General features: G+C 39.6%; 1 protein-coding gene across 1 annotated transcript; it reads right to left on the minus strand.

Annotated features, from left to right (window-relative positions):
- Window positions 1-5: 5 nt before the first annotated feature.
- Window positions 6-12,689, minus strand: RTRAF (RNA transcription, translation and transport factor). The gene is made up of 8 exons (XM_081938670.1): window positions 12,502-12,689; window positions 9,458-9,585; window positions 6,556-6,655; window positions 5,224-5,310; window positions 5,048-5,136; window positions 3,347-3,415; window positions 1,501-1,549; window positions 6-362 (listed from the first exon to the last, which is right to left on the minus strand). The coding sequence occupies exons 1-8, from the start codon at window positions 12,560-12,562 to the stop codon at window positions 208-210; spliced, it is 738 nt and encodes a 245-aa protein (XP_081794796.1). The 5' UTR covers window positions 12,563-12,689; the 3' UTR covers window positions 6-207.
- Window positions 12,690-13,047: the final 358 nt, after the last annotated feature.

Below are 13,047 nucleotides of genomic sequence, written 5' to 3' on the forward strand. Positions count from 1 at the left end.
CTCTCGTACTTGACAACCTCCCATGACAGGAGGGGTAATCCAAGCTTTATTTATGCAAAGAAAAATATTGAGTGGATGTGCTGGCAGTTGCCCTGGTTTCTTTCCAAACATGGGGATTGTATCCTTTTGGAATTGCATGCTAGATCTGGAGGAGTCCCTTAACTGCATGCCAGCAACAGGAGAGCCAAAAGCTTTTTCTTATTTTGTTCATCTCCCGACTTTGCCAAGTCTATGATCAGTTTTTGGATCCGCAATAATCGCTTGAACAGCTACGATGGCTTCATTTATCTTGGTCTGTAACTCACGGAGCTCTTCTATGTGCAGTAGTCGGAGGATCTGAGCAGCTTCATTGAGGACAGCATCTGGAGAGGAAGGTAAGAAAAGGCAAACAGAGCTCAGTTCAAAACTCTTTTAAGTGGTGGACCTCAGTCAATTCATGTGCAGCCTTTTGTAACAAGCATCCTTTTATAGATGTTTTAAACCTATTGTGCCTTAGTGTATCAATTTACTTTAATTTTCTACCCTGTGAAATGTGATTCGTTTTGCTATTATTCAGCAGTTTTGAGATTTTGATGCTGTGAGGTCATGGGGGAAACTACAAAAAACAAAGACTTGAAGATTACATAGAACACACAGAATATGAAATGTCCCTAATTTTAAGGTGATGACACATTTATTAGGTTCCTGCAGTTTGCCTACAGCTGCCATAGGCTTGCCTTCTTTATTACTACCCAATTCTTTGGAATGCTGTTTCTAATAAATTGAGTTGTTTAACTTTGTGTTTAAAAAGGCCTTGAAAACAAATCTCTTTCGTCCAACATTTTAATTCCTCTTTAATGTTCTTTGTTTTTACTTGATTTTATCTCTACTCAAAGCATAAAAGGTAAAGATAAAATTTCCTCTGTCCAGTCATGTCCACCAATAGTGGGAGATGCTCATCTCTGATTCTTGGTCGAGGGAGCCAATATGATCCCAGAATACTTCCTATATGATTATGTCAAGGCACATGGAATGCTGTTACCTTCCCACCAAAGTGGTACCTGTTTATCTACTCACATTTGCATCCTTTCAAATTGCTAGGTGGGCAGGAGCTGGAGCAAGAACAAGAGCTCACCCCGTCACGGGTCTTGAACCTGCTTTAATCGCTGAGCCATCGTTTCCCCATCAGTGAAGTATAATTATGATGAAAATTCATGGGGAAATGCCAGACTAAATTATGGCATATTAGTCATTAGAATAAAGACACTGTTCGCAGTAAATTGAAAAGCAAATGTGGTACAGTTTCTGACATAATAAATATTCCTTAATCTTGCTGGCAAATGTGCACATTTTCCTAAAAATAAAACCTATTTCCTCTGCACATAAGGAACACTCATCCTACTAAAGAAGCACAATCTTGAAGAAAAGGGATTGTCCTGAACAAATGAAATGGTAAATGGGATCAGGCTGGAAGGTCGGAGGAAGAAGCTTTGAGAGGAAAGCAAGGAGAGGATCACTTACCTCCAGTGTCAAAGCCAAGAATATGTTTATCTAAGGTGACAGGCAAACCCTTAAAGAAAGAGACAGGAAACTCATCACTGAAACAAAATGTTATGCCCAAGCGAAAAACAAATTACTTTGTATAATTTGAATCTGGCACATCCTACTGATTTTGCAGTAATTATCTAGACTGAAGGTAATTTGCTATGCTTAAATTATGTCTTTCAAAAGAACATTCCTAATTACCAAGTGCCTGGATCATCCTGTATGGATTTTCCTATCCACACCTACAAAAACTTTAGTTGAACAATACCAATTACATATTGTGGGCAGGACAGCTTCAGATGTTAAGAAATTCAAAATAAAATACATAGAAATTTTTAAAAAAATGTTCCACAAAAACGCACTCTCATAAATAATCTTTCATCACTCAATTAAATGAACTTATAAAATTATCCATGTGGATCAATGGCCCAAATGATCTTCCTATAACCTGGTCTTTGGGTATCAAACAGATTTTTTTTTCAGCTAGCCACTTCTTTTTATATTTTGTAAAAAAAACAGATCTAAAGACCAGATTTAAAAATTCATCTACGATGAATTCTCAGTAGACTTCTATTTAGATAGCTAAATAGAAGTCTACTGAGAATTCATCGTAGATTGTCACTGAAATGGTAATGATGATCGTAATGTTGACTACAAGGTAAACAGACAAAAAAACTAGGTAAAAATTTACAAAGTAACATTTAATTATGCATTACAAACAATAAACTCATACATTCCTTATTAAAACCAAATACCATTTATTGGACTAAAATCTACACCTGGTTGGAAAGAAATGAGAAAATACCAATGCAGGAGGAAGGTATTCATAAATATGGCTCATTCTGATCTCTACTTCAATTCTGAGAAGCTTCTCATTCTCCTTTAATAAATACAAATCTCAACTCTTATTAGGCTTCTGAATAAATTATTTAGGAAATGCTTGTGTTTGGTTACCACACTAGCTAAACAGTTTTGTAGCATTGTATCTTTTATACACTTAAGCAAATGTTTGAATGGCTAAAACAGATTTCTTCAGATATACCTGGACTCAAGGATCTTATATTAGACATTCTATAAAACTGAGTTCCCCAACCTTTCTGAGTTGGGGGGATGGGGGGAGGGGGAAGAGAGAACGACTTCGTGGAAGGAGCAGGCGTAGGTGCACGTGTGGGGGATGCACCCGTGACATTCATGGTGATGCTTGTGCAAGGGGCTGCGACTGCCCGCAATGGTGCTCATGTGAGGGCCCCCCGCAACCGCCCATAATGAGTCTCACATGAATGGGGCAATGAGCGCCCGCAACGTTTGCATGAGGGGTCACGAGCTCCCATAATGAAGCGCACACGAGATGTGCACGCACTGGACGGCCACTCATGCAGCCCAGTGGCGATTAGGCCACGGCCCACAGGTTGGGGACCCCTGCTCTAAAACAAGGAGACTTGGGTTTAAGCAAATGCCGAGGCTTCCTTTGCAAAAGTATTTTATTCCATAGCTTTCCTATATGCTTGTGAGGACTGTTGCTCTTCTTAATCTATACTGATCCTTGTAAAAAAAGCCCCTAGATCCTAGTATGAGGCTGCTATTCTTTACTTGATGAGATACAACATATCTTGCATGCAGAAGAGACATGATTTGCTTTCTGGTAGAATGAGGACAGGGAAGTGCATTTTGAATTTTTTTTTGAAAGGATGCTTTGTTTAAACCTTTGCTGAATCAAAACATTCCTCCAAAGCTTTATACAGCCTTAAGATTTGCAGCCATCGGCATCCTGCTTAAAGAAATGAAATAAACCATAATTTCTTGCATTTAAAATATAAAATACCTCTTTTGACTGATTTGCTTTTGCAACAGCATCCTGACTTAAGCGTTCTTGAACCAAAATGCGAATTGCCTGAGAAACAGGAAAAAAGTAGATGTACTGGTGCGCTTATAAATGTTAGTATGACATACGCTACAAATTATACAGCACTGCAATCATACATATTGCTATAGAGCATTTTATATAGGAAAACACCGTCATTTCTAACAAGCAGCTTATGAACTAGAATTCAGCAGAGGGAGGGATAGAAAAAGCAGAAGTACGGTATTAAGATCAAGTGGAAACTGAGTCAGCAATTGTATATTCACATTTGATTCCAGATCTGTTTGGGGTGGTTGTTTTTTTTTTTACTGTAGTTCAACATTTAATGTTAGATAAGACTTCATATAGAAATGCACCTTGGATCTAAGTGCTATGTGTGGGTTAAGTCCAGTGACATAATTCATTTATCTGCATAGCATTTTTGCTCTGCATGAGTAGGAGAGCAACATGGCAGCTGCAGTGGCTGAAGGTTGACTCAGTCTTCCATCCTTCTAAGGTCAATATGCTGACTCTGAAAACCACTTAGAGAGGGGTGTAAAGCGGTATATAAGTGCTATTGCTATTGCAGAACATGCATACTGAAGGAAGATAATAAAAAAACCCATTGAACAAATGTAAGCACATGTTTAACAGATGTAACTGCACCTACAGTATATATAGGAACTCCTTTAATTCTGTAGGGAAACAGGTATAAAACATCTAGTAGGGACATATTTAATGTTTCTCTATCTGCTTTTTCTCTATAGTACTTGAACAACAACTCTATCTCGTGCTTGAAGAACATGCTGAGAGTTATTACTTTTGATCGTCACTGTGTCTGTTATACTGCGGGCTCACTAGCTAATACTCTTGACTACCTACATCATTCCAAAGAGACAGATGAATCATTACAGACATATTAGTAGAGTAGGAATAGTCAACATTCTAGTATTGAAGCTGTGAAAGATACTTCAAAACCCTACAATTTGTGTCCTTCATAACAAAGATGCCATGTTGCAAAGGCCCACTATTCTTAATTGAAATCAGTGCAAAACCTGTATTGAATGTAATCAGCCAAATCATTAACCAAGATCAATCAACAAGCAGACATACGTTTCACCAAAGCAGGGACTGGCAAAAGCACACAACTCTAGGACTGAAATTCAAACTCCGCGCATTTACTTAGACTCTAGGTGCATTATTTTTTTCCTTCTAAAGAGCTAATTGAGAGTCTTCTGAAACTGTCATTCAACTGAGTTGCTCTTATAGTTGGTAGTTTTTCTCCTATATTTGAGCTAAACTTTTTTTCAGAAACTGGATTAAAAAAAAGAGTAAAGAACAACATTGAATATAGTCTTGGACACAACTAACTAGTTGTGATCCATGATCATCCTGTTACTGAAATGTGCTTAGGTTAAATACAGGAAACACAACTAAAAAAAAGATTCTAGAAAAGGAGAAACTTCTAAAAACACATATTCTGAACAGCAGGTATTTCAGAAGGGGATTAGGTTTCAAGGCAGCATTTAGACAATAGGCTTACGATGTACACCTCAAATTTTTCATGGCTGTCAAATAAATACTAAAAGTGATAGAGAAGGGAACTTTCAGCAAATTTACACAAATCATTTTTAAAGAAGAATTTAAATGAGAACTAGTGGAATAACTCATTAATAAGCTAACCTTAAGCATAACCAAATAGTCATCGTGACGTTGAATCTGAAGAAGATTTGCCAAAGCCATCACGCCAGCTTTAAAATCAGGATTATTCACTGCGAAATAAATGACATAGACCCAGGTTGATTTTTTTTTAATGCACATTTCATACTGAGAAAAAATTAAGCCGCATCTTTACTCACCATCCAGGTTTATCAGGGGTTCTGTATTTTTGGCTGCGTTATCTGCATTTTTAGACCCTTCTGGTGTAGGGTCCTTATATTTGTCAGCTGTTAAAAGAAAAGCCAGTTCATTGAATGCATAATTATAGGTCGCAATATAAAGAACAAGCTTAAAATTAAAGAAAACAAAAGAAATAAGTCTTATGCCATTCTTCTAATTCCCAAGAACAGCATGTGCATAACAGCAGCAGCTGTCTACATTGTTCAAAAAATTCATTGTAGATGCTTGTTAATTGCTACTAATAATGAATTCTAAATAGCATCTATCATCATGTTCAGTGACAGCAAAAAATCTTGTAAAAAAACAAGAAAGATTAAACAAGCTGTCCAACATCAGAAAAAAATCAAAGGCCAAAACTGTAGCTTTAATAGAAAACTGGTTCACAATATCTGCAAAATAATTGCAAATTGGTGAATAAGTTGTTTGAAGCAAAAAAGTAATAGGTATGAAGTGAAATTGTTAATCTATCTTTTACAGTTTATTAGTTGTCCTCTGCGCATGGGGGCGGGGGGCGGGGCGGGGAGCTGATGGGGAAACAGCTGCAGAGAAATGAGTGAGACAGGATTAAGCATTCCCCAATCCAACCTTTCTGTAGCGAAATGGCAGATCAAAATGCCTGATTGTAGAGTGGTGTTTTCCAGTCTGAGCAACTTTAAAATGTGTGAACTTCAATGGCTAGGGAATTCTGGGAATTGAAGTCCATACATCTTTAAGTTGCCCGGGTGGAAAATCACTGCTTTAGCACATTAAACTGTTAGTATCTGAAAGCTAGGATCTAAATTCATCTGTTTCTGTTTCAAGGACAAATCCTTGCATTAGTACATTTGGTCTTAATTGCATTTTCATAATCAGCCTCATCTCAACTCTAAAAGGTTGATTGGGTTAATGCATGGATGTCAAACTCGCTGCGTCATGTTGCCGTTAAGTTTTGTGATGTTTTCCCCCTTTGTGGAGCTGGGATGGGCGTAGCCTGGGTATCCAGCCCACCAGTTTGACACCCCTGGGTTAATGCTTTGAAGTTAAGCAGCTTCATTCAGATGTCAGTTAAGTCATACTGGAGTCAAACTTTGAATTAATCAGGTAGAAACAAAGATTTTCCTACTATGTATATTAATTATACATGCTTCTAGTTTTTAAGGTACTTAAAATTAGAGTACGTGTAAATAAAGAAATTAATTGAAGCATAACTACAAATCTCTTTCTTACTCACTTTTTAAAATATGATTGCAATTTTAAATTAAAGAATAAACTATCACATTTTAGGCAAGAGAAGATTAAAAAGTCCAGCATACCATTGTCTCCATACTCAAGCCTAACTGCCAATCCCAAAAGCCAATCAATGGCTTCTTGCCGTTCTTGTGTAGTGAAAGGACAATTCACATCTTTAAGGTACTGTTAAAAAACCAATTTTAAATCAAACATTTCAATTAACAACAAATCTTAAAAGCTATAGGTTTCACTTGGGTGAACAGCTTAACAGACATCTAGCACTGGATTATGAATTCAGCATTAAATAAACTTCCAGGAAAACAAAAACTTGTTGCTGTCATACTTGATCTGAGACATTTCAGCACTTTTTGCTATTTTTATTATTGATAGATAAAAGTTATTTCCAGCTATTATCAAATAGCTTGGAAAACACTTCCTTGAGATCTTATTTATGCCACAATCATAATATTAAAAAGGTATAGCTGTATGAATAGGTCCAGTTCATTCCTTTCATCTAATGTTTTCTTAGCTATGAAGTGTGCTTCATTGGCTAGTAAGATCCTGAACACAGTTCCAAATGTTCACAGCGCCATGGAGCAAAGCAGTATACTTATTTTTAACTCTCAGTTGTTTATATTCTAATTCTGCTACAATAATTTTTTCATTACTGCTGTGCCTCCAAAATGGTTCCCAATTCTAACTCCTAATTACCGTATTTTTCAGATTATAAGACGCACCCTTTTTCCTCAAAAAAACAGGCTGAAAATCTGGGTGCATCTTATACATCGAATACAACATTTTTTGCCTCCCGAAGCCCCGCCCCCTTCACCAAAATGGCCATGTATACCCTTATGGAGGCTTTCAGAGCGCTCCTGGGAGCTGCGGAGGACAGAAATGAGCAAAAAATGGGCCGTTTCCCCCACCCCCCCACCCCCAAGCAGCACTCTATAAGCCTCCATAAGACTATGCATGCAATTTGTTTTGACAAAAGGGCCCGTTTTTGCAAAAAACAGGCAGTTTTTTGCTTGTTTTTGCCTCCCCACCCCCCAGGAGCACTCTGCAAGCCCCCCCAAGGCTATTCATGCCTTTTTAAAAAAACAACAGGCCCGTTTTAGCAAAAAACAGGCCATTTTTGGGAGGTTTGCAGACTGCAAAAACTTTTTTTTCCCCTTTCGGAAAGCTCTTTAACTGATTGATGAGAAATTACATTGATGAAGTGCTGTGCCAGCAGAAACAAAGTCTTAGGTGCTGCAGATTGTCAGTGATTTTCTTCTCCAGCACATGGATAAATATACTTGGAAACATCTACCTACCTACTCTCTCTCTCCCCTTACCTGCCTACTGTATTTCTCTCTCTCTCTCTTTCTCTCTCTCCATCTCTCTACCTACCTACCTACACTTTCTCCCTCCCTACCTACTGTATTTCTCTATCTCTATTTCTCTCTCTATCCCTTTATCTACCTACCTACTTACTTACTCTCTCTCTCACCCTACCTACTGTATTTCTCTCTTTCTCTCCCTCTATCCCTTTATCTACCTACCTAACTACTCCCTCTTTCTCCCTACCTACCTACCTACTGCATTTCTCTCTCTTTCTCTCTATCTCTATCCCTATATCTACCTACCTACTTTTTTTAAAATTTGCCCCTTCAAAATCTTGGTGTGTCTTATACTCCGGTGAGTCTTATACTCCAAAAAATACGGTACTTGTTAGCACAGTGAACTCTTAGTTGGTCCCTCTCACACATTTCTTACTTCACAATGGATTTTTACAATTTATACCCACTATTTTGGTGGTTTCCTTCCAAGACTGATTAAAAGAAAATATTGGATGGCAGAAAAATATAAACTGGGTTTCTTCTGTAGAGCTAATGATTTCTATAAGTTGACCTTTTTAGCCTTAATGCTGAAAACAATTTTTACTGATCTATCCTATAGCATAAATAAATATTTAAGTTAAGTGAAACCACAAAATTAAATATCTTCCTATAACAAGAGGGAGTCAAACTATTCTCCAAGGCACCTGAGGGTAGAACAAGAAGCAATGGGTGGAAACTAATCAAGGAGAGAAGCAACTTAGAACTGAGAAGAAATTTCCTGACAGTTAGAACAATTAATCAGTGGAACAGCTTGCCTCCAGAAGTTATGAATGCCCCAACACTGGAAGTCTTTAAGAAGATGTTGGATCGCTATTTGTCTGAAACGGTATAGAATTTCCTGCCTAGGCAGGGGGTTGGACTAGAAGACCTCCAAGGTCCCTTCCAACTCTACTATTGTATTGTATTATTGTATTAACAAGAGAGGTGTATGAATACAGGAAGAAATCTATAATTGTGAGAAGCTGATGAATGCAAATTGGGGGTTTCTTTCTTTCAAGATTTTTAGAAAACAATGTACAATGGCTCTGACTTACAATATGTTAACATTATTTACTCTATTAAAACTTTTCTTTAATTGTAAGGCACAAGCATTATTAATTTACTTAGAGAAGATTCCTAGACTCCTGCTGGATTATAGAAACAGCATGCATTATTCTCAAATATTCTCAATTCTCATGGGTATTAACAGTAAAGGTAACATGATAGGAAAATATTCCAATTTAAAATCAGCAATGTAGAAGGCTACCAATTGTTGGAAGAATCACATATTGAGCAAATATTATGTAGTTATATGGATTATTCTAGCAATATCAGGGCAAATAGGTTTTTCTTATCACTAAATTCTACTTCTGGTTTTTTGTAAGTATGTTGCAGACCTATGTTACAACTGACAATGTAGTTGTATAAACCAATTTAGTATGTCCAACTTTTATAACTTTGTACCAAAAAATGCTACAGCCAGTGAAAATACCTTAATTTTACTTTTCTGTGCTTTCATCAACTCTAGTCCTAGATAGTCTAACTTAATTAGACTATCTAGTGTGCTGTTATAAGTAAAACAGATTCCATCCACATGCTTAGAAATTGCACTTAAAAACAACATTACCTTTTCAAAGGACTTTGACCATTCTGTGGCATTATGGATGTTTCTTAAGTTCCCCCTGTCTTCTATTTTATAGTGTCGGATTTTCTGGTCTTCAAGCCAAACAATAAAGTTTCTGAATTCTGTTTCATCTATAATAACAAATAAATACAAGTCACATCATAAAAAAGAATTTTCCTTAAATTAAAAGTCCTTACAAAATTTTTGTATGATCATACTCTCTAGTACCTAGAACAGCGATGCCGAGCCTTTTTTGGCTCACGTGCCATAAGTGGGGGGAGCGCAGGGGGGTCGTGTGCGGGTGTGCTGCACACATAATGCAATGCGCTCCCCCAGTGCACATGCGTGCACTACAGATGCTCCCCCACACTATTTTTATATGCTTTTTTCGCCCTCCCCAGGTTCCTATAAAGCCTCTGGAGCGTGGGGAGGGCGAAAACAGTCTCCCCCGCCCCCCTGGATGCCCTCTGGAGGCTTCAGCGACCGTCAGGAGGCTTCCCTGACGCCTTCGGAGCGCTCAAAACGACCCTCCGAGCAAACCGGAAGTCACTTCCGGTTTGCTTGGAGGGTCGTTTTAAGTGTTCTGAAGGCTTCACAGAAGCTCATCAAGCCTCCGGAGGGCCTCAGGGGGGGTGGAGCCTCTTTTCACCCTCCCCAGGCTCCTATAAAGCCTCTGGAGCCTGGGGAGGGTGAAAAATGGCTTTTAAAAAGGGTGAAATCAGCTGGCCAGCGCGCACATGCGCGCTGGCTAGCTGACAGGGCAGCGCCTCACGTGCCCTGACAAATGGCTCCGCATGCCACACGTTCGTCATCACTGACCTAGAAGATACAACAATTAAGAACAATCATCATCAGTTCAATTCTGAAAAATAATGTCACATGACTGCAGCCTAACCCAATGGTTTCTTGCTCTATTTAGAGAAGGTCTAATGCAGAATTCTACTTCAATTTTTCATTGACCTCTCAAGTGTATGTCTTTCCTGGATCAGGATTCTGTGCACATAGTCATTCAAGCCCTGATCATCTCATGCTTGGACTACTGCAATGGAGCTACCCTTGAAGAGCAACTGGAAGCTATAACTGGTGAAAATTTGACATGGACAGGTTTTTCACTGTTCAGCGAGCTGGGTGCAATTCAAGGCTTGGTTATTACTTATAAAGCCCTGCATGGGTGAAATGGGTCTAGATTACTTGAAGAACCATCTCACCCTGATGGGACAGTCACTGCCCCATGCTGCCAGAGGATGCATGCTGCATTTCCTGCCAGTCAAGGAGCTCTGGCTGGTGGGGTCCAGAAGAGCCTTTTCTGCCATAACTCCAGCCCTTTGGAACCCCCAAGATCAGCCCTCCCCTGCTAACCTTCCCTAAGAGCCTGAAGACCTGGCTGAGGTGGGTGGCAAACAAATGATGAATGTATTTTTACAATGACTATGATATATCACTTATTGCTTGTATGTACACTGAGAGCTTATGCACCAGAGACGAATTCCTTGTGTGTCCAATGACCCTTGGTCAATAAAGAATTCTACTCCAATTCTATTCTATTCATGCAATACAGTCGTATTATTGTTCTGTAAAGCAGCTTACAATTTTGAATCCTATCTCTATAGAGCTTTCTTTAATGATGGAGGTTGGTAAGCTATACAGAATCATTATTGGTAACCTGGCTGGAGAATTGCCAAGGTTGAACACCCGTTCTGCGTTCTAAAATAACCACAACATAGTTAAGGAGCAAAAAATATATAAAATCAAATCTCTCTCCCACCTCCTTTTTGCCTGTGATACCAATTCAAAGAGAAGACTTTAGCAACTTCGGCTCCAGTTTTCTCTGTCATACATTCCCAAATGCAAGTTCCTTCTCCTTTGATCTCCAAGAAGTCATAAGGAGCTGCAGGAAAAGTGTGGAATTGCTCCCCTGAGGGTTCACTGTAGTTTCAGGAGCTGCTACTACAGGGTTTGTAGTAATTAATTTCAACCTCCTTTTGGGAACTCCACCATAGGCTGGTACCCTGGCAATATAGTATATCACAGAAGTGAGTACACCCCCTCACATTTTGTAAATATTATCTTGCCAGCAGTTTAGACTTAATGGCTGTATGTTGTCTTATTTTGAGGGGACAGTACATTTACACTGATATACAAGCTGTCTACTCACTACTTCACATTGTAGTCAAGTGTCATTTCTTCAGTGTTGTCACATGAAAAGATATACTTAAATATTTACAAAATGTGAGGGGGTGTACTCACTTCTGTGATCTATTGTACCAAATGCTTATGTTCCATACAATCCTAACTTTTGCACTCTCGGTAATGTGAGCACTTAACAAAGCGTTTCTTAAGCTGGTACTCTCCAAATATGGCTAATTACAAAGAATTAGAATAGAATAGAGTTGGAAGGGGCCTTGGAGGTCTTCTAGTCCAGCCTCAAGCAGAACCTATACAGCCTCAAGCAGGAGAACCTATACAATCACAGACAAGTGGCTGCCCAGTCTCTTCTTAAAAGCCTCCAGTGATGGAGTGCCCATTATTTCAGAGGCAAGCTGTTCCACTGGTTAATTGTCCTCACTGTTAGGTTTCTCCTTAATTCCAGGTTGCTTCTCTTTTTCATCAGACTCTCCAACCATTGTTTCTTGTCCTGCCCTCTGGTGCTTTGCAGAATAATTTGACTCTCTCTTCTTTGTGGCAGCCCCTCAAATATTAGAATACTGTTATCATGTGGCCCCTAATTCTACTTTTCTTTAGATTAGCCAGACCCAAAATCTACAGCCGTTCTTCATATGAACTAATGCCCGTAGCTTGGCTTAACTAAGAGTGATGGGAACTGTACTTGCATATACCTGGAAGGCATCATGAGAGGAAAGCAGCTTTAAGGGGAGGGGCCGGGGGGGGGGGAAACCCGCCATAGGGGCCTGGTCAACGCAACCATTCTCTTATCCAGAAAGCGAAGGGGGGCTTCGCGCATGCGTATCAAAATGCCAACAGCAGCTACCAGCCATGAATGAGACGGTGGGTACGTATCGCGGCCTATAGGTAACGGCTTCCCTCACCTCGGCAGTTGAACCCAGTTGGGTTGTGATAGTCGAGCGCCGTCAGTTTCCGCCGGAACATGGCGTTGCTCTCTAGGCGAGAGTCTTTCGAGCCGAGTCGACGTCGAATCAAGGAGCGCTTCTATATCACCAACAAGCGGCTAGAGGAGACTCAAGAAAGGAAGAGCGCCTGCGCAACTCGCTTGCGGGACTAGAGGGAGCGTTGGCAGTAGCCAATCACTATATTTCAAGGGCCCGCGTCACGGCTGGTGGGCGGGACTAATACGCTGGGAGGAAAAAGGCGAAAATGATTGGTTAAGCGATTTGACTGACAACATCAGTAGCCAGTTAAGAAAGAAGGCAAGCCTTTGGACAGGAAGGGAAAGGAGATTTTTAAAACTCGGATTGTTAACGCGTGTTTCCGTTCTTAGGGCAGCTTTTTTGGGGACCCAGAATTGGCCTTACAGAATTTGCAAATCAGCTATAAGAGCCCGGCACGCCGTCTCCTTTCTTGCAAAAACTCAAAAGAAATCCAACCCAGGAAAGAATAGAGATGCGGGGAGCAAA

Source organism: Natrix helvetica (genome assembly GCF_964273705.1).
Source record: "Natrix helvetica genome assembly, chromosome: 1".
NCBI classification, from domain to species: Eukaryota; Metazoa; Chordata; class Lepidosauria; order Squamata; family Natricidae; genus Natrix; species Natrix helvetica.